The 22,385-nt window shown below is 38.1% G+C and overlaps 1 protein-coding gene and 2 long non-coding RNA genes across 8 annotated transcripts in view; 2 read left to right on the top strand and 1 right to left on the bottom strand.

Annotated features, from left to right (window-relative positions):
* Positions 1-8,818, top strand: part of LOC149623666 (uncharacterized) — a 35,838-nt gene extending 27,020 nt beyond the window's left edge. For 2 of the 4 annotated variants that reach the window (XM_089852849.1, XM_089852848.1), the window contains exons 2-8: positions 3,956-4,351; positions 4,420-4,858; positions 5,181-5,652; positions 5,719-6,157; positions 6,243-6,615; positions 6,694-6,924; positions 7,001-8,818. In XM_089852849.1, coding sequence (XP_089708975.1) covers positions 3,956-4,351; positions 4,420-4,858; positions 5,181-5,652; positions 5,719-6,157; positions 6,243-6,615; positions 6,694-6,866 — 2,292 coding nt within the window. In that variant the 3' untranslated portion in view covers positions 6,867-6,924; positions 7,001-8,818. The remainder of the gene's footprint in view (positions 1-3,955; positions 4,352-4,419; positions 4,859-5,180; positions 5,653-5,718; positions 6,158-6,242; positions 6,616-6,693; positions 6,925-7,000) is intronic. The other 2 variants (XM_089852851.1, XM_089852850.1) reach the window with 2 other exon arrangements.
* Positions 8,819-9,841: 1,023 nt separating this feature from the next.
* Positions 9,842-13,318, top strand: LOC149623665 (uncharacterized). Its single transcript, XR_016374822.1, has 3 exons — positions 9,842-10,153; positions 10,225-10,305; positions 13,187-13,318. It is a non-coding gene; the product is annotated as an uncharacterized LOC149623665 (long non-coding RNA).
* Positions 13,319-16,385: 3,067 nt separating this feature from the next.
* Positions 16,386-21,415, bottom strand: LOC149623664 (uncharacterized). Of its 3 annotated transcripts, none has more exons than XR_016374821.1 (4): positions 20,774-21,415; positions 20,543-20,717; positions 16,805-17,681; positions 16,386-16,740 (listed from the first exon to the last, which is right to left on the bottom strand). It is a non-coding gene; the product is annotated as an uncharacterized LOC149623664 (long non-coding RNA). The 3 variants fall into 3 exon arrangements; XR_016374820.1 differs by having other exon boundaries at positions 20,543-20,690; positions 20,774-21,411; XR_016374819.1 differs by having other exon boundaries at positions 20,543-21,311.
* Between the last annotated feature and the right edge of the window lie 970 nt (positions 21,416-22,385).

Below are 22,385 nucleotides of genomic sequence, written 5' to 3'. Positions count from 1 at the left end.
TCTACAAATTAGAGTAGATCCTCTTTATTTCAGAAGCACATACCGTCAAAACTTCAAACTTGGAATATGTTACGCACAAAGTACAGCGTTAGACGTTTCTGTACCTGGCCAGTATCCCCACCAAGCATTCAGATTTTGGTGCCCACGACTTGCTGATTGGCGCCTCTTTTTAACTTATTTTTGGTCATTTTTAGTTTTACCCAATTTAGGTTGCAACGACTGATCATCTAGAAAGCTTAAGAATATGGAATGATCTGAAGAATCAGCTTCATTTATTGTTTATTCTTGAGATGATGAAAAGATTATTTAATCTAGCGTAGATATATAAGATGCGAACAAGCTATTGAAATTATTCAGATTGGGGTGCCCGGGAGTTCGGGGTGATGGCAGGGTGGGGCCGGGTGTGTGTGTGCCTGGGTAATGGGACAATGAAGTCCCAGACAGACGCCAGATGGCGTTTTTGAGGAGGACCCCTTGCCCTAGCCTCTTTTCTCCCTTCTTTTCTATACTCTATTACACACAATCTACTTCATACTCTATCCCTCTACAACCGCAGCGACTTTTACAAAACATTTAAGCCTAGTCCTACTTTTTTTCCCCAAAAAATTTCTAAAGAAAAGATTTTTTCGGCGCGGCAGACGGCAGACTCCCTCAATCAAATTCTTTTTCTTTTTTATTTTTCTTTTCCAAACTGAGTACAACTCTAGGATCAAAAGTGAAGAAATTCAATACACATTTTGATATAACTAAGAGGGAAAAGCTGCCTTCCATTTCGCTTCTCGGCGCCTGCGCTTAAGGCTTTTGGTTTCATTACAGAGCGCAAAAACTGCAATGTGTCAACCCTCTTGTATGTCCCGATACTGAGGGGTTATCTACCCCCTTTTTTACGTCGAAATGGTCTATATTGAAAGCAGTCGCGAAGAAAAAAAATTATTTCGTAGTCAGCCTGCAGGAGCTATAAAGAGGCGAGTTCTAGAATAATTTGCCATGCAGCCTTCACATAAAAAATTTTAAATTGAGAACAAGCTTCTGAAAACTTTAAAAATTTCTATGAAACCACGCGCTGCTACGTAAATTAATTTAAGATGCTCATAGCGTAAGTGTAGTTTTCAGAAATTGCGCGGGAATTTTTATATTAGAACCATAAGTTCGTAATATATGTTCCATAAGTTTGTCCCTGGTTATGGAGAGCTTGTCGTGAATTGACGTAGGTGAAACGTAATAGATTCTCGTAAAGAGACGCCTGGTTAGGTACGTTTAAGTCTTAGTACAGATTAAAGAGGAAAATTAACCGAGTATAGTCAATTCTCGAGGTAGTTCTCACTAAGTCTCTAGCATTAAGAAGTATAGGAAGTGTCATACTTATGTAACATATCTTATAAACTCATGTTATAACAAAGAAAAAGTGATTCCAAGCCCATCAATAAACATATATGGAATGAACTGCCACCAAGCGCCCTATAATTTTAATTTATTTTCATGCTAAACACTCCTCGCTAAGCAACCCACTTTTGATATTATGTTACTATATAAGTAACTATTAAAAGTTTAAAATATCATTTAAAATTAAATTGTACCCTCTTTCTTAAATTAAAAAGAACTTGTTATTTACGCAACTCCTCGCGAATAAGTGAAACGTTACCACTCATTTTTAACATTAAGCTCCATTGTTTTCACACGTGGGGAATAAATTGCATGTTTTCAGTTTTTCTTATTTTATTTTAATAAACAAGTAATATTCTCGAAATACGCCCATAACATTTACTCCAATTTTTGATAGTATGGCGTTGTTGAAGCGTATTTTTCTTTTCAATTATTTATCTGGGCTGCGCCATTACATTCAGTGTTTTATTATTATTATTTTTTTCTTTCTTTTTGGAAAAGAAGGGGTTGTGTAAAACGGGCAACTATGATTTACACGGCGCTGCTTTAGCCTCGTATAATGGTATGGTTCCTACTTTCTATTTCGTGAAGAAATTTCAAAACGTTTTTGATGCGGAATCGTGATTTGTTTTCTTCATCTATAGCGAATGTCTAGAGAGATTTTGTTTGTCGTTTAGTATTACTGAAATTGCTATAATAACTATTAAATTGGTTCTGAACGTTTTCGATGTAATCGTGATAGTTTTGATATTAATTAGGTTTAAGCGTTACTGTACGCGTAAAAAAGGGTTGAGGGGCGTCTCCTAGAGGTGTAGTTCTCTTATAGAGTAGCTTCAAAAGCTTATGGTCGCGGATTTGCCGGAAACAAAAGACACAGTAGGCCATGACTCACATTTTGTTTTGGTTTGGAATAGTACAAAGGATAAGCGGTAGTTTCTTCAATAGCTTGTTCGAAACGCCAGTGCATACGTCACGTGGTGAAGTCGCACCGTCGTGATTCGCGAGAGGGAAGTCACGTGGTTAAGTCGCACCGTCGTGATTCGCGAGAGGGAAGTCACGTGGTTAAGTCGCACCGTCTTGATTCGCGAGAGGGAAGTCACGTGGTTAAGTCTCGCCGTCGTGATTCGCGACAGGGACAGTCACATTACGTGGGGGAGTCGCGTGAGGGACATCACATGGTGGAGTTGCTCTTTCGCGATTTGCGAGAGTGACATCCAGTGGTAAAGTCACATTATTTTGATTTATAGTCTTCGTTCCCTTGTCTCCCTTAGACATTGGTAAACGCATACTTATAGAGATTTTAGGACCGAAGATTTCGTAGGCTCGATAGGACTATGATAATTAGAGGCAGTATGAAGTCTTATCTAAGAGAGCTACCGCTCTCTCAGAATAATTTAATCGCAAAGCCTACGGTTCATTCAAAATTCATTTAAGAATATTTTAAATGTCCTACGCCATCTAGTTGGTGCATTACTAGCTTCAGTAAACTTAAGCACCATTCTTAGTTTGAGAATTTTTAGAATATTAACAGTTACCGTGCGAGGCCAAAAATTACAAACTGGAAATTCAGAATCGAGCACTACATCAATAAATGTTGAGTTTGAACTTTAACCTAACATTCGTAAATCATGAAATATTCAAGAAAGCTCCGCGAAACTCGTATCAATGATGTGGACTAGTTCCAGAGAAAAGCGACGTTCATGGGCTATCTCGTCTTCATTTTTATTTGGGAAACACGAACCCAGTCTGGCTTGTTTTTATATTACGTCGATGGACCGTTCTAATTTTTTTTTATTTCTTCAAAAGCAATACCCGATAAATTTTAATAACAGAACACCATCGAAAGTTGCTTGTTTGTGCTTGGAAGAATTAACTGGAAGAGTTACGGTTAACATTTTTAAGGAGTTTACCGCGGAATAAATTGAGGAATCTAGAGCTACTAAATAATGCTTAATATATTCCTCCAAGATCGCTGAAAGAATGAAAAGAGAAAGTAGTTTGATCGTGTTTGCGTAGACGATAGAGCTTGTTTCCCAAATTACTGTTAAGGCACGAATCGATATAATTTTTATATTTGCGGGTCAGTTTGTAGATACTGGACCAACTCTCCTCGTGATTTGAGAACACTGTACTTCGTCCCATATTTTTCTAGAATATATTATTTTTCGTGATAAGTTTAGGTCAATAGTTTGGGGCATTTATTAGAATGAAATCGTGCTCGAGGCGAATTTCTCTCAACTCTTTCCAAGTTTCGATATCTGATAGCCGAAATTCCGTTTTTATCACCCCCTTTTTTTGGGTGATGTTTTCGAATTTTAAGAACGTTGAGCTAAAAGGTTAATCCGATGTCGTTTCGAGTCACGATTATATTAGAAATAGATGATAGAGACACCATTAATTTAAGTTTTCATTTTAAACCAAAAAAAAAGAAAAGAAAAGACGTATACACTTTATGAATACAGCTTTTTAAAATGGAGATATAATAGATTGGGAATTGGCGAATTGTGGATTAGGTTGCGAGTTTCTTTGCTGGTATTTTGTTGTTGACCATTAGGTTTTCTTGTCTTTACAGCGTCTGCAGGGGGCCATTTCGCTGAGCGCCCACGAGCGGCACCAGCTGCGCCACACGCTTTCCCCCAGCCGCAGCCTGAAACGCGATTCTCCATTGGAGCTCTTCTTGTCGGACAAAGCCAAGAACGGGTACCGTCCTACCTCCGAAACTCCTTCGCCTACCGAGCGTTCCTACCTTTGGTCACCCTTTGGCGAAAACCACATTTCGGCATCCTGCTTGCCGGAGGAGGGGGGGTTTTCAACCCCTCCCACCTCTCCAGTAAATTCCAAGAACCTCAGCTTCAATTCCAGCACCTTGTTGGACGGAGAGTTACCCCTCGTGGCCGTTGCGCGTTTCCCTTCCAAATTGGAATCAAGACTGAGACTTAAAAAAGACCCTGATATGACGTCAGAAGAGGTACATTCTTATTTATATTATAAATAAAGTTTTCGTGGGTGTTATAATCATCTCTGTACAAATTTCAGGCAGAATGCCCACCAATTCAGATGGAACCTGTTGACCTCTCCTGCAAAAATAATCCATCTACGAAGTCGCCTACCTTAGTTCAGCAGCGTGGCTACTCGCCATCGAAAGCCAACAACGACTCCAGGTCCCCGGGAACCACTAGCACGTCATCGACTAACCCTCAGGGACCTTCCGATGCGATCATGGAAGAGAGTGGCAAATTGTCTCATAAATGGCGCCAATTACGTCGCGTACACCACTTTACGAGTAGCCAAAGTAAACGGTTGGCCTCGCGGCACCACCCACTCAGGAGTCATTTTTCTCCGGTCAAAGAGGAACCGCCAAGTCCATCTTCCTCCTCCTTTCCTTCGCCCGTAGAAGCCCACCGATCAAGCACCACGGACAAAAGGCCCCCTTCACCCAGGAACGTGGCTGAAAAAGAAATCAAGATTGAGAAGGGTAAGTCAAACGTTAAAGGCATTTGAACGGAAAAAGGTTTTAAAATAAGGAATGGTTCGCTACAATGTTAGCTCGAATAAGCTATAATTATCATGTAGGTCTTGATTAAAAATGACAGGTGGGCGGATTCTATTAAACCGTGGCGTTCGCGTTTGCCGCTTTGTTCTACGCCCTCGATAAGAAATATGTTCGCGATGGCCGTAACTGGCTTATGAATTTATTCGTTTTAACTATGAATATTGAACTATAATTTCCTAATGAATGTGTGAAACTCAGTGTGGTCTCTACTATATAAATGTAACAGTATTAAAAATATTTTCAGACGATTCGTCAACGGATGAGAGCTTGGACGTTGTAGACGACGAAGAAGAAAGTACGGAATTGGACGAGAATGTGGTTTTGAACGACACGAAAGACGTTTTAAAGCTTGACGCAGTGGCGATCAGTACTCAGAGACAATTACGCAAACTTGAAGAAGCCGCCGCTATGTGTTTAGACGCGGCGCAGAGTTCTCTCGTGCAAGTCAGAGGTGGGCACCGGCTTCCCAGCAATCGTTTTAGACTATCTCCGTCCGCGTTATCTATGAATATGAGTTCGTCAAGCAATAACGCGCGGTTCTCGCCATTAGACGCCTTAGGAATCAACACGGACCTCGCCGCGATATCCGAGGGTCACCTTACACCCGAACAGACGGCAGCCGCTGCTCATGCTGCCGCGCAAGCCGCGAGAAACAACGCTACGGCGCTCTTGTCTTTGCAAAGGATAAAAGAAGCTTCTATGTATGATACTATCTTGTATATTGTCATATTCTAGACCACTTAATTGACCTTCAACCGATTTTTTATTTAAATTATTTTCAGAGCCATGACGCAACTTCAGAAGCAGGCAGTGGCCGTTGCAGCCGCTGCTGCCGCCGCCTTCACTGCCGCGACTGGGGCATCGTCGTCCCACCACAAGACACCGTATCACTCTCAACAACGGCACCGAACTAAAATTAACGCGGATTCGGACTCGGAAGATTGTCGTAACCCGCACTCCTCATACGCGTCCTCATCTTCGCAAAGGTTATCGCATCAACATTCACCGTCTGTTTCCCCCTCGTCGACTGGCATAAACACATCCAGGGACTTAGCGACTGGTACGAGACACTTTGACGTTAGTGGCCTTTCGGGATTGGACCTATCACCGTCACATACTAACGACGGTGATAGACTATCTCCACCCAATCCGGCAACGGCGGCCGCCGTGTTTCTCCAAAGACATTTACAATTGCTACAACAACAACATTCGACGAACGAGGTAAGTTCGTAGTGATTGTATAACCAAACGTACATGCCACCGTTGTCACGACTAAAACGCTGCGAATTTTTTTGTTTTCGTTTAGGCAATGTCGGCTTCTCTCTTCAGCAACGGAGGGTCCTTGATGATTCCGCCGTCTTTACAATCAGCCACTAACCATTCCTCATCATCTTACCCGTCACCGTACGGTAGTCAAATGGGACATTCAGGGAACTCTGGTGGAAATCCGCTTCTCGGAACGGGACCGACTGTTAGTGTTTCAGCCACAAATCTAAGTAGCACGTACTCGTCTTCTTCATCGTCTCATCAACGGACCAGCAGTACGGGGAGCGGCGGAAATGTCGACGCCTACTCCGAATCACTTCGACGACGGAAAGTTCATAAATGCGACTTCCAAGGATGCGAGAAAGTCTATACGAAAAGCTCTCATCTAAAAGCGCACAAAAGAACACATACTGGTAAGTGTTATTCGAAACTTCCATTTTCAAAAGAATATATTGAACGCGAAAGATATATCTGCGGCGTTCTCGTTATAGGTGAGAAGCCTTATACGTGTACGTGGGAAGGTTGCACGTGGAAGTTTGCCAGGTCGGACGAATTGACCAGGCACTATAGAAAACACACTGGTCAAAAGCCATTTAAATGTCAACTCTGCCAAAGGTCTTTCTCTCGCTCAGATCACCTTTCACTGCACATGAAGAGACACTGACAATGACGAGAAAGTTAGTGTTCATATACAAGAAGGCGAAAGATTTTAACTTTTTCAGGTATTTATACGACACATTGATGTTTTTGCGCCTAGTAATTGAGTTTAATCAAACGTTAATTTTTTTAATATTTCAGCCAACAGAGTGTACAAAACCGAGTGCAGATGTGGTACAAATTACATAACGCGCGTGCCTTGCGTGAAAGAGTTTCGTCGAAAACAACTAGTGCCTATAATAAGCCAAAATTACCAACTCGGGGCTTTGAAATAATTTCAAGAGCGTTTGTGTTGTTATAGATAACGCTTACGGATGCTTTCTAATTTAGAAGATTTTAATATATTTATAACAGATTTATACGTTCCTTACACGGGGCATTATTTTTAGAAACGCGCGCGCGATTTAAACGTAATACAATTTATAAGTAGAATGAATAATATTTTTATATGACATTTAAATATCTTGTTCACGAAAAATTACCGAAATTTGAAATGGTTTAAATGATATAAAAATCGGCTGTGATATAGATTCTCCATTTTAATCGTGTCTTCCATACTTGACTTTATCTATACTAACCAAGTTTAACATTCCTCATAAAATAACGGAAATAGACAAAAGTAATTGACCATAGCGCGGAACAATTGGATTTAAAAAAAATTAATGTTCCGCTAATCACATTTGCTCAGAAAAAATTTTAACAAAATAAATTATGCGCAGTAAGGTAGAAATGGTAAGATTGACAGGACTGGGCTCAAATGTTTTCTTTACACCATTTAACGGATGTAACTTTATTGCCAATTTCTTTTGACAACTGTTACGAATTGTGGCAGGACTGTGTTATTGTACTAACCACCTTCCATTTCGGGTTTATACCACCATAAACGCAAAAGTTTTTAATTTTAAATTTCACATTGGCAGTGAAACCATTCAAGAGGATCTTATTACTGTCATAACATAAGTATGGGTCTGCCGTAGGGGCGAGACAAAAGGGATTGCCGCGACATCTTCTTTTAAAGTTGATTCTAATCCAAACTGGAACCGAATAGAGGCATGTTCTATTGTGATTTGCCATCCCTGGTCGAATGGGAGCGAGAATACTGATGTAGATTACAGTAGGCGATTGTTTTCTGTTATTTTCGACCCATACTTATGGAGAGTATGATAGACTTATGATACAGTCCGCGAACCTAGCCAATTCCAGTAGTAGGCCTTATAAAGTCGCCATAAGGTCAAAACTAAAGCGCTGCGCTTTATTATTTTAACTTTCTAGTTTCTAAATTGTCGCGTTGCCATTACAAATCAAGCCCAAACCATTTCCCGACATTGTTACGTGCCAGTGTGAAAGTAAATCGTGATTATTTTGTGTATATAATATTGTTTGTGAAGAGTCCGTTAAACGGTATTTATTTTTAAGTAAAAACAACAACTGTAACGTCCAGTTGTTCGCGCGAAAAGTAGCCGTTGAGTGACGTGTGGATCGGTATTTTTGGCCAGTAACACTAATGAATATTGAAAATCCACATAAACCTAAATATGAACGGCGCTTATAATATTATAGGGCATTACAATTTTTATGAATATATTAATTTATACGAAATAGGTATAAAAATATTTTGTTACATTTACAATAAGTACGTCGGTACGCCTCGTGTCGTGTTTCGCTTACGTCATTCATTACATAATGTTAAAATTCGTTTTTTGTTTCTTTTTAAATTGAGATTCGCGTAATCGCGGCAAAGGTTGAGCGACTTCGAACAATCATTCCACGAAAGACAAACTGTCTTGTCTCTCATTTCGAAAAAGGGACTTTGAAGCCAATACATAAACTAAATAAATAATGTACAATATATTTTTCTAAAGACAGAAGAACAAATCGGAGTTATTTAATATAAATTTATAGCGAGAGAATGTAAGATATTATAAAAGATTTTTCTCATTAAATGTTTTTGTATTAGTACATTCAGACTGTATGGCTTACGTATTTTGCGTTGTCTTCACACTAAGTGTGACGCTCGACCACCTTACTATAAAATCCACTAGCGCGCCTTGGCAAATAGTCAAGCGGTAATATTGTAATGATGAGGGAACTTTTGAAGTGTTCTGATGTTGGGAAGAATCATGCCAGAATTACCCCGCTCTGTGGTAAACCTCCCTCGAAGAGAAGTATTATATACTTATGCTACCAGGTAAACCTTGTATAACATTTCCTAACAGCATCTAATTAGGGCTACCAATTTTAGTGGCATGCATCATAAAGTCCTTAATTACTATCAGTAATTAAAAGTTATTTTTCCCTTACTGCGCTTGTGCTCTGTGGGATCTTGGATAGAAACTTCGCTTCCTCCAAGGTGGCATTTCAGGTGATTGTTCTTCCATTATTTTGACCGGGACTCATTCACTACTTTCATCCATTTCCGAGGAATTCCCCTCTATTCTCATATGCCAAGATAAGACAAAGTTTAAATAATGTAGGCCTAGGCAAAGCCCACTCGATCACGCGCAACACGACCCAAGCTGCTCGTGCTATAGAAGCCCCTAACTAACTGAAAATACCAGTTACTGTTGGCAAAAAAAACCCAACATTAGTTGAGAGATAGTTTTAAATTATACTTAGTTGTCAAGGAGGGCCAAGAAGAAAATAAGCTTCATCGCAGCGGTTCTCTGCTTGTTCGATGACATTCTGAAGCTTCTTGTGTTTTTTTTAATGCATTAATTTTTTATCAGTATCCAAGGGAGAGAGAGAGAGAGAGAGAGAGGGATATTATACAAAAGCGGTACGAGCATAGTAGAAGTAGTAGTAGTAGTATTAGCAAGAAGCGATATCTAGTTTACTAAGAAGAAAATTAATTACATGCCTAAGTATTCGCTCGCCATAGTCCCTGTCCCCCTTTCAAAATAAAAGGGGGGACGTAAAAGGAAGCTGGGCTATTTCGCCTCTCCTCAGTCGTAAAACACGTGACGTGAGTTTTCAAGAACTAATGAGACGCCGGTTGTAAATTAGAGGCGGGGATTAACTCCGGACCTACGTTTGGACTGGAGATAAAGCTGGAAATATGGCGAATTTATACCTACTCCCTAGTAAACTAGATATCGCTTCTTGGTATTAGTAATTAAATTAGTAAATTGAAAAATATGCTAAATGCAAAGGAAAATATTACTTTCACAATAGAGAATTACTAGATTTGAAAGTTGTATTCCCTCCTAATCTAGGTCTAGATCATAAATATCTGTGTATAGAGGAAGGCAAGCTCTTTCAGTTCGTAAAAGAGTCCCAAAAATTAATTTAAAAAATGTATTTCTTTATTTAGTTTGTGAAAAGACGGGCGTAAGTGTTTAATTTTGATCCCTTACATGTTCTTTCAGTAACCATCTAAAGAGACGGGGACCGTGGTTTGGACGTTTCTCTTCATCCCCTCCCCCATCCTCCCGCCGCCATCATAAAAGGTAAGACCATGGACTCGTTTTACATATTCTCAATTCTGCATAAACTTTCAGTAGTAATACTTCTCAAGTAAGAAAAATAACGTTAAAGTAGTTTTAGCCACATCGTATGACCTGCCCTGTTGTTGTTGTCCCCGTCGTCGTCCTAGTCGTGCCAGTATACCCACCTTTGGCTGTATAAGAGTTTTCTTTAGTCATTGAAGGGAGAGTGAAAGGGAGAGAATTGTGGTGAGGTGATATTTTTCGATCGTCTACTTATAAGGAAGGGAATTATGAGAGTAAGGTTAAGCTATATACTCTCCCTTTAAAATTCCTATCACCCGTCGTCGCCGTCCACAATACGATTTCACGCTTTCATTACCGCTCCCCTATTTCAAGATTCAAAGAAATCGAAGGGAATTTAGAATCTAGGCAAAAGAAAATATATACTGATGTTATTTTTAGAATGGTCTTAAGGCACCCGGATATTACAATTATTGGGTGTTTTACAGAATTCTTTCTTTTCAAACGCTTCATGTTAGAAATTTATAAGATCCGATAAGTATGCGAAGGCATAAGTTGTAAACTAAAAGTTTCTGTACGTGTATTAATTGAACGTTAAGTACGTAATTCTAGGAGAGCGGTCGCTCTCTTAGATAAGACTTGATACTGCCTCTAATGCTAATTATTTTAGCACTGTTAAAGGTAACTCGATCGTCGAGGAGATAATCACTAAAACTTTCTGTTTATCTACTAAGGGTTACTTATGTGTAATCAGTTTAGCATTGTTAAAGCTAAAACCTCGTTTTTATAATGGCCTTAAGGGTAATCATTTTAGCAAAGTTAAGGGTAGCGCATCGAAGGGCTACTCACTCAAGTTTTCTCTATTACAATTATAACATAAATAAATTTATTGAAGTAAGGATTACGGGTAATCATTTTAGCACAGTTAAAAGTAGCGCATCGAGGGGATATTCATATAAATTTTATGTACGCCAGTACGGTACGATGTGGCTACTATTATGAGCCCTGCCCTTGGGCCATCTTGTTTAACTTTTATTTGTTAGAAAATTTTGTTTTATCAAATCTTTCGTGTTCAAGCATTATTATTTGCCGGTTCAAGCAAATTAATGAATATTTCTGTTTAGTTCTATCATGGAAGAACTAATTTATTTATCTATATATATATAAATCAAAGTTCTGACTGACAAACTGACTGATAATCAACGCCCAGTCCAAACTGCTTGCCCTAGAAGGCTGAAAATTTGCAGGAACGTTACTCATAAGTAGTAGGCGCGTACTAAGAAAGATTTTTCCAATCCACCGCAATCTTAATAAATGGCGCCCCGAAATGTAAAAAATCTTCTCTATGCAACAAAGTCCGCGCGTTTCAAACGATTTCGCAAATATTTAGTACACTGGTTTCCTTTAACCTATAGACGGGCTGAATGGTCTTTTGGGATCAATTTGTTGCCATCTTTTTAAATGGCGGCCAGAAATTTAAAAACCCTTCTTTATGGAATAATGTCCACGTGAAAAGTAATAAAAATGATCCGACGGGCTGACGGGCAACGCCGAGTGCCTTCGCTCCTAGGGTGCTACAAAAATATTAGTCATCAGTAAAATCTACCCATTCTTTATATAATTTTGATGGAAGTTCTTATTACACGCGAGCGCGGGTAACAGCTAGTTTATTATAATTACAGATGTTCGGTATTGATTCAAACGTTCCTGGCAATTCCGGCGTTACTCTATTCCTTGCCGCCATCTTGGTATTTCTTTCTAGGCTATAAATGTTTATGTTTTGAGGCATAATACGAGGGGTCCGACTATACCAAAAAAAAAGCGTACGGAATTTCGGGATTTCTTCTTGATTTCGCCTAAGATTTCGGAATTTCCTCTTTGATTTCGTAATTTATTATTACTGCAAAGATTTCGCGAGAAGCGTACGGGATTTCGTGTAAATGTCGGACCCCACGACAATGTATAATTTAATAGTGAGATTGAAGTAGTTTATAGTGTCACCGAGGGGCTAAACACTCGCGCATTCTGGCCTCAGTGTAGAAAAGCGCTACTTGGGAGAGCTAATATATTTAAATCCCTCCACCGGACTGAAACAATGGTTGGGTAGTTATTTTTGTTTATTAATTGGTCTTAGTTCCGAGCAACTCTGGTTATCTAAACAAATAATTTAATACGAAGTTATAACAAGACGATCCAAGGGCTGGGCTCGTAAGAGTAGCCACATCGTACCGTACTTCGATGCGCATCTTTTAACAGTGGTAAAACATGGTACCAGTAAAGAAAATAGCCCATCGATACTCTAACAAAAAATTAGAACCCTTAATCCTTATTTCAATAAAATTACTCACGTTATAAGTGTGATATCCGGGGCCACAAGCTAGTACTTTCTTTTAAAACTCTTCTCGGTTTGTGGAGAAATAGACGTGTTTTGGGAACGTTCCCCTGTCGCTAGCTCGATAGAGAAGCTCTCCAGGATTACAGATTAACAAAGCTTGTTTTAAAATACGAAGGTGTATTTTGGTTACTTTTAAGGGTTTGTCGCTTTAGAAATTGAAAGCTCAAAGTTTTTACTTCCGTTATTTTTGTATTCAAGGTTGGGTGGGGGTTTTTTTACTATTGTTCACTTGCACTTATATATATATTTCTTTTATACGCTTAATCTATACATGGTTAATAATATATTTGGAATTTTTCAAAACTCAGTGACTTTACGCACTTCCTATCTGGACGCAAAAGCATAATGTTACGTTTTGCCACAAATATCCTGCTTTTCCATCCTAACAACCTCGTTTTCCACCGTAGGATATTAGCGTGGAAAAGCGGTGGAAATTCTAAGCCGATTAAAATTTGTTACTAATAGAAATTTTCTTATTATTTTCAGTTGGTGGACTCAACACTCGGAAGTTACAAGTTTATAAAAACATTCTTATTATTTTCAATATTAATCTTTTTAATAAAATCTAATGTATCAATGAAATATATTTCAAAATAAAAACTTGCATTAATATTTATAAAATATTATTTGTTAAAATTATTTCTATTTATAAGCTTATTAATTATGGTTATGGCGTGAAATAATAAAAAGAATAAAAGAATGTAACCAAAGTATTTTAATTACAAATTTTTTTAAATCCGATTGTATCAAATGGAATATATTTCGAAATAAAAATGGCATTAATATTTATAAGTCTGCCTGATAAATTTATTTTTAGTTGTAAGCTTACTAATTACAGTTAGTGATTAAGGTATAGAATCTTGATTCATACCCTCTGAATTAGAGTATGATTAAAGTGCTTGCTCAACATAGTAGAGCCGTGAGTAGAGTATGATGACATGAGACACCTGACACACTCTTAATAAACAGTCAGAATAACTGACTTTATCCAATGAATATTTTGAATACAGTATCAAAGTTATAATGAATGATTTTATTCGAAGTGCATTGAACTGAAGCGTGACGTAGCAGCCACGCAAAACGGCAAAAACTAATGCTTTAACTAGTGCTGGTTACTTAACAGTGTGTTTGCTTAAGTGTGTGGGACCTATGACGTCAGATCACGTGACCGAAGACGTCAAATCACGTGACCGATGACGTCAAATCACGTGACCTATGACGTCATATCATGCGACCTACGACGTCAAATCACGTGACCGATGAAGTCATATCACGTGGTCTGACGTCAGATCACGTGACCTATGACGTCAGATCACGTGACCTATGACGTCAGATCACGTGACCTATGACGTCATGTCACGTGACCTACGACATCATATCACGTGACTAATGACGTCAGATCACGTGACCTATGACGTCACCGAGGTAATTGACTTGTGACGTCACGACAGATGTTAATGGTAATAGGTAATGATTGTCCATTCAGTTAGGCCTAGCGTTCATTCATTTAGGCCTAGCGTTCATTCATGTAAGCCTAGCGTTCATTCATGTAAGCCTAGCGTTCATTCAAATAGGCCTAGCAGTGTTCAGCTATTTGGATTTCGTGCCCGGGGTATGGCGCACCCGAGTCCGCGCATAGGAGCTTTTAGCGCCCCCCGACGTTGGAAATGTATTTGGTTGCAGGCAAAGGTCAGCCGGCTCATTCGTTGCCTGGAAGCCGTCGAGGTCAGACGGCTCATTCTTTGCCTGGAAGCCGTCGAGGTCAGACGGCTCATTCTTTGCCTGGAAGCCTTCGTGGAGGTTGCTTGGAAAAACCTTTCAAGCTCAGCTGATCGTGATCCCGGCTTTTAAGGTCGATTCTTGATAGCTCCGCCATTTCGTTGATCGTTTTTGCCGAGGACGCAAGCTGAATTCGACGCTCTTCAACTTGGCGGCCATTGCTTCGCCTCGTGGTGCTTTAACAGTCCGTAAGCCTAACCTTTACAATAATCCAAACTCATCTAGCTCCCCTTAAATTATTTATTTTATTTCAAGTATTTAAATTAATTAGGTAGTGTTAAATGTTAGTAAATTTTATTTATTTATTAAAAATCAAGTACCACAAATAAAATTTTACAACGAGATCTTGGACAAGAGAGAATACCTTAATTAGTTTAGGGGCTATTATTATAAGCTATTAAACGGGGTACGTATTTAATTTAGAGATATCGCGACAGATTTTAGGAAATTAAGTCCCGTCGAACACGAGGACGGTTGCCCTAAGCCTAATTAAGCCTTGTCCCATTTAAATTCTAGTTATTTGCGGATACTGTCTGTGGGAATAGTTTTAAATAAATAAATGGAAGGTTATTATTAAATAATTTAGAGATAACGCGACCGATTTTCGAAAATCAAGTCCCGCAGACATAATTTTAAGACACGTGGACGTTTGCCCTAAGCCTAAGTTAACACTTGTCCAATTTCAACTAGAGAGTTTATTTGTGGGTTCTACCTGTGGGAATAGTTTTAAATATATGGCAGGTTTTAAAAAAGTTTGCTAAGAAGATATTTTAAATTACTATGCTATTAAAAGGGGGAAGCAATTTAGTTTAAATAAATGTCAAGTTTTCCTAAAATTATTTAAGGGGATATTTTAAATTAATTTAATTATTAAGCTGCGTGATTTAAAATAAATAGAGGGTTTTTTCCGAAATAAGTTTAGGGGATGTTTTAAATTATTTTCATTATTAAGTTACATAATTTAATTTTAAATAAAGGGCTGGTTTTCTTAAAATTATTTTCTATTCAATTTTGAGAAATAATTAGCTAGCGAGAGTATTTAATTAAGGGTGGAAATCACGGTAGTCAAGTCTTTCTTTAATTTAGGGTAGCAATTAGTTGGTGTAGTTCGTCTCGGTTTGTCAATTTGGTAGCCAATTTTTAATTAAGGACACCCTCTTCTTAAATTATTTAAATCTACGAGATTACTATGATAGTAGGCAATAGTTTAATATGTGTTATTAATATGTTTTCATTTATAGATGTGGATGACTTTCTTGGATTTTTCTGTCGCTGGTCATTCCGAGACGTATCCTTCCAGATGACATCCTTTGTTCCGATTGACGCAAGACGAAGCTGTTCTGGACTTGCTATGTATCATTCCTGATGAAATGCTTCGTTGGATTCACGTTACATGATGTCTTCTGGACTTGCTCTTTCTCTCAGCGCTGACTTAAAGATACGGAGGAAATCACCGAAGCTAGAAGACACAAAATACATCTTTTTTAATTGCAATTTTTTCATGTAACCACTTAATTTTTTTGCTTGCAAATTTTATTTGTAACTACTTATTATTTTTTTTTCGCGTTCAAACTTTAACTTACAAACCTCTTTAATATTTTTTTTGTTCGAAATTTTTGTAAACAGTTAGGTTTTTTGTTTTTCATTGAATAAATTTTGCCTTAAACCTCGTTCTTTCTTTTCTTGAATTTTTAATATACTAGACTTGGTTTCGATTTTTTAGCCTCTGGACTTAGGGGGATATTTTTAGGCCCCTTTTTAAGCTTTTTAATAAATAAAAAAGGCAAAAACATTACAAAAAATTTTTTTTTATATAAAAAAAATATTTTTTTTATAAAAAAAAAACATAATCATTTTTTTGACCTTTTTTGCGTGCTTTTTTTGTATTTTTATTAATTTTTTTATAAATTTTTAGTTTTTTTTTTATAAAAAAAATATTTTTTTTATAAAAAAAAAACTAAAAATTTATAAAAAAATTAATAAAAATACAAAAAAAGCACGCAAAAAAGGTCAAAAAAATGATTATAAGTCCAGCGCTTGTTTTTTTCGTTCCATCCCTAGTATCGAAACTTTAAGCTATACTTACTGAACCACCCCCCACGTAAGCCTTGCGGGCCCAATTTAAATTTAACAAGTCCCCTGTTTAACTCGGGAATTATTAAATTTAAACTAAGGCCCGCTGTGGAGCCCCCAAAACCAGGAAACTTCGTCCTTAGCATGGGATTTCCAATGAAAGTCCACTCGCAGACGTCCACTTCTTCCTGCGCAAGAAAAATTCGAATTAAAAATTGGAAAAAGGCACACGAATAACTTGAAATTAATTACCTTAATATGAAAATCCACTTGAATATTCTTGCATGATGTAACGCAAAATGTTCGGGCAGAAGACAAATACTATTATTTGACATTAAATGGCAAACTCCTAACGTTAAACTAAATACCTTAGTATGGGGAAGTAAAATAATACCATAAAACGCTAAGCCTCACCTTAAACCCGCTTAAAATCGTGTTTACTTTTAAGGGACAAAGCGTATAAGCAACCTTCTACCTTAAACCTAAATCAGAAATTTATTTAGATCCTACAAAACTGCCTCAACGAGTTGCCAAACGCTTTTCCCCTAAAAATATTTAGAATTAAAACCATAAACTAGATGCCTTAATACCGCAAAGGGAATCTCACCTTTAAAATCCTGATGACGCGTTCATTATTCTTAAAAGGGAGGGCTAGGACCAGTGAGCACCTATTCCATATTTCAGCATTTTATTTATGTCCTGACAAAAAGAAAAATCCCTAAAAAGAACAGGACACAAGCGCTTTCCTTCTAAGAATAAATAGAATAATAAATAATAAACTAAATAGCCCAATAATTGCCTACAATGTTTGACAGGCTATCGAAATAGTCTATTTGCTAATGAGATTCCCTTTAAACGGATAAAATCAAAGTGTAGACCTGATTAGAGAATGGAATTGTCCCGTTAATATCGCTACAATTACTATTAATAAGATTTAATTACTTCACTGAGAGATTAAAATGTCTAAATTGTTTTCTTAGTGAGATTCAGTTTCAACGGATAAAATCATCAAATTGTAGACCCTAATTGAGACGAAGGGGATTGTAATGGGGCTTGCCATTTTTTGTCAAATAAATAGTAATTGATTCTAGAATGCAACAAAAATTGCTCCTTTGGAAACGGATGATAGCTAAAAAAATAAAATCTGTTCAATTCAAACAATCAAATACAAAATTAAAATTATTATCAGGTTAAATGGGCACAAGTATTTTGAATAACATTAATTCCACTTTGAAATAAATCATTTAACATAACTAGAAAGATAAATATTAATACGGTTTAGGGTCAGTCTTGAAATATTTGTCAATCACTTTGAATTACTTTTAAACCGACTAAAAGATTGAATAATAAAACCAGGAATAAATGCAACGCGAAATTAATTTAATAAGATTAATTTCAAATATTTTGAATAAGTACGACATAAATGTGAATCACGAATACTGTGTGCCAAAATAAACTACTAAATTCTTTCCAAGAAACCATTTGGATACGGCTAACTTGTTACTACACAAATGGTGCTGTTACGGTGAAAAAAAAATGGGCTTGCAACCCACAGGGCCGGAAATAAGAAAACTTTCATATAGAACATGTGTCCCCTCCTTTGACTAGAAAATTTATAGGACCTTGTCCACTAGTGTGTGCAAAAACTCCGCGTATCCCTAGTAGAACCAGAGCTATGAGCCTTCAAAGTTGGGTGTAATTATGGTGGGATGGGGGGGGCAACTAGGACTATAACATAGTCAAAGGACACCCCAATATCTCTAGTAGAACCAGAGCTATGAGTCTTCAAAGTTGGGTGTAATTATGGTGGGATGGGGGGGGGGCAACTAGGACTATAACATAGTCAAAGGACACCCCAATATCTCTAGTAGAACCAGAGCTATGCGCCTTCAAAGTTGGGTGTAATTATGGTGGGATGGGGGGCAACTAGGACTATAACATAGTCAAAGGACACCCCAATATCTCTAGTAGAACCAGAGCTATGAGTCTTCAAAGTTGGGTGTAATTATGGTGGGATGGGGGGGCAACTAGGACTATAACATAGTCAAAGGACACCCCAATATCTCTAGTAGAACCAGAGCTATGAGCCTTCAAAGTTGGGTGTAATTATGGTGGGATGGGGGGGGGCAACTAGGACTATAACATAGTCAAAGGACACCCCAATATCTCTAGTAGAACCAGAGCTATGAGTCTTCAAAGTTGGGTGTAATTATGGTGGGATGGGGGGGGGCAACAAGTCTATAACATAGTCAAAGGACACCCCAATATCTCTAGTAGAACCAGAGCTATGAGCCTTCAAAGTTGGGTGTAATTATGGTGGGATGGGGGGGCAACTAGGACTATAACATAGTCAAAGGACACCCCAATATCTCTAGTAGAACCAGAGCTATGAGTCTTCAAAGTTGGGTGTAATTATGGTGGGATGGGGGGGGGCAACTAGGACTATAACATAGTCAAAGGACACCCCAATATCCCTAGTAGAACCAGAGCTATGAGTCTTCAAAGTTGGGTGTAATTATGGTGGGATGGGGGGGGGGGGCAACTAGGAGCATAACATAGTCAAAGGACACCCCCATATCCCTAGTAGAACCAGAGTTGTGAACCCCCAAAGTTGGGTGTAATTATGGTGGGATTGGGGGGGGGCAACTAGGACTATAACATAGTCAAAGGACACCCCAATATCTCTAGTAGAACCAGAGCTATGAGCCTTCAAAGTTGGGTGTAATTATGGTGGGATGGGGGGAGCAACTAGGACTATAACATAGTCAAAGGACACCCCAATACCTCTAGTAGAACCAGAGCTATGAGTCTTCAAAGTTGGGTGTAATTATGGTGGGATGGGGGGGGGGGCAACTAGGAGCATAACATAGTCAAAGGACACCCAAATATCTCTAGTAGAACCAGAGCTATGAGACTTCAAAGTTGGGTGTAATTATGGTGGGATGGGGGGGGGCAACTAGGAGCATAACATAGTCAAAGGACACCCAAATATCTCTAGTAGAACCAGAGCTATGAGCCTTCAAAGTTGGGTGTAATTATGGTGGGATGGGGGGAGCAACTAGGACTATAACATAGTCAAAGGACACCCCAATATCTCTAGTAGAACCAGAGCTATGAGTCTTCAAAGTTGGGTGTAATTATGGTGGGATGGGGGGAGCAACTAGGACTATAACATAGTCAAAGGACACCCAAATATCTCTAGTAGAACCAGAGCTATGAGCCTTCAAAGTTCCTTGTGAACATTTTGGGTTTCTAATATGGTTGGATGGGGGGGAGGGGCAAATAGGACTATAACATACTCAAAGTACCAAAACGACTTAACTCATTTGACTAGAAACTATAGAAGGACATTGTCCACGAGAGTGTGCAAAAATAGTATCGCGTGTTCATGGTTAAGCTATCAAAACTTTGGGAAAATTCATTGGTCAAGCTATCAAAACTATGGGAAAATTCATTGGTCAAGCTATCAAAACTTTGGGAAAATTCATTGGTCAAGCTATCAAAACTTTGGGAAAATTCATTGGTTAAGCTATCAAAACTTTGGGAAAATTCATTGGTCAAACTGGCCAGTGACCCCCTTAGTTTTTAAAAATAGTATGGGACATTTTAAAATGTTACTGGACAATGTGTCCCGTGCTTATTTCCGGCTCTAGACACCCATATTTACACCAATAGATTTGTTAATTGAAAACATTTTAGAGATCTACAGTTCTGCCGTTAAAGATTTTCTACTCGCTTCAGTTAAGGGCAATTTACAGCTAATAACCAAAGCAACAAAAGTGCATTAGTTATTTAGAACTATGGAGTTCCAAATAACTAGCATTATGTTCGGTAACGAATATATAAAATCAACTAAGGCTATGTTTTCTTCAAACAGACAATGGTCGTAATTAACAAACCTATTTTCCACGTTTAACGCTTAATTTCCATTTGGTTGCGATAAAATTTTGGTATTTAATCTAAATTAACCCTTATAAATAAAATATTTACCTGGAAAGATCTCTTTAGACACTCTGAAAGAGGCTATGGATTGGCTTCCAGCAAACGCAGCAACACCCCCAAAGACAAAGGCTTAAGCCTTGGTCGTAATTAACAAACGTATTTGGCACGGTAAACCATAAATTTTCCACTCGCAACGCTTAATTTCCGATCGGTAGCGATAAAACTTTGGTATTTAATCCAAATTAACCCTTAAAATATAAATAAAATCAAAATATTTACCAGCAAAAATCGCGCATAAAATTGCAGCATCTCGTTCCCACGGAAATCGGTCCCAAAAAGAACCCAGAATGATTAGGTTTATTGGGTGCAAACACGGACCGCTAGATGGCGCTGCTGAAGTTACGCTGCGGCAGACTTCAAAATATGGCGGGAGCGTGCGTTTCAATTTTATTGTTTCTATTTTCTAATGTAATTAATAATTTAGTTAATTATAATTTCCTAATGTATTCTAAACAGCCCAAAACACTTTTCTCCACTTTTAAAAGTGGTACTGGAGTTTATGGATTCCAATAGCTGGAAAAACTACCCTATAAGCATATTTCTCTAATAGGTCGAAACCTGAAATCATAATAATTAAACTAATTCCTATAAAAGTTAATTCATTTTACAGGGGACCTAGTTTTACGTTGATCTAGATCAAATTAAAGTTCTGAAATTAAAAGTGTAACATATTCCAAAATCTTCGTTTGTTTTTGGCCTAATTATTCCTGTTCTTAATTAGAAAATTAGTAAAATAAAAAAAGTAATGAAGAAAGAATATGCTAAAGGTTTAGCCGCCCCATAAAGAGGGTGTCCTGTAAGAATAATCGGGTTGCATACACGTCAAAATTCTATCAGAAATTCCACCTAAAATGGTTCAATCGCGAGAGACGCGAGTCTTCCCTCCAGTAATGACAATAGTCAATAATACCAAAGAGAATATACCAAGAGGAGCGGAAGCTCTAGCATTTTTTGGTAGCCCTGAGTTTTAGGGTTCTAGTTCCGGTGAGTCACGTGATCGCGAAATTCGCGTCCTATATTCCGTAGTCTGCTAAAGTAGGGTTAGCTTCCTTAGATCAGACAACGATGTCGTTAGCACTATGGGATGGTTTAACAAATGTTGAAGGTAAGTTAATAATACAAAAATATTACAATTTAATCAACTGTTCTGTAGCTTCTGCTAACACTAAGACTCGGCTCTAAAATTTTGTCGATATGCAGACGACATATTCTAAGCAATGAGAGGTGTAGCGAATAAGCCAATCACGAGAAACCGGATGTAGTTCCCTAAAACTCAAAGCCACCAATTTTAAAAGCCTTGGCAAAGGCTAAAGCTTCCGCTCCTCTTGGTATATTCTCTTTGATAATACTAAGGTTAGTTTCCCCGACATGTGCGCTAGCTTCAAACGTTACAGCGAAAGCGCTCCTTGGTTTCTTGAGGTAAAACTAATTAATTATGGGCTAGACAATCTGGTAAAATCTTGTATAATCTAATACTTTCTAAAAGGCATGTTTTGGACAAGGAGGATGGGGTTGGGTTTTTTATCTTGGAGACTTGGGAAACGGTTACAAGTACTGAATTTACAATTTTGACATTGGAAATTAATTTTTATTAAAAAACTCTATCGACTCTAAAAGCTTGAATCCTTTTTAGAATAATGAAACACGTCAAAACACAAGTCTCATTAAAATTTCAGGTCATTTGGATGAATAGGACAAAGGATCTGTCCAAAAACCTACCTCCTCCCATAGAACTTAATGTTAACTTTTGGGTTCCTTCGAACTCGCCGCCGATAGTCCAAAGGTCGCATTTTTTGTCCGATTGAGTGGGCTTCTATAGCGCTAGCAGCTT

The sequence above is a fragment of the Phalangium opilio genome, unplaced genomic scaffold (genome assembly GCF_054372755.1).
Source record: "Phalangium opilio isolate 3A_F unplaced genomic scaffold, DU_Popi_V2 ptg000113l_1, whole genome shotgun sequence".
In the NCBI taxonomy this organism is placed as follows: domain Eukaryota; kingdom Metazoa; phylum Arthropoda; class Arachnida; order Opiliones; family Phalangiidae; genus Phalangium; species Phalangium opilio.
Note: the sequence above shows the minus strand (reverse complement) of the source record. Positions and strands in the feature narration are given on the sequence as shown.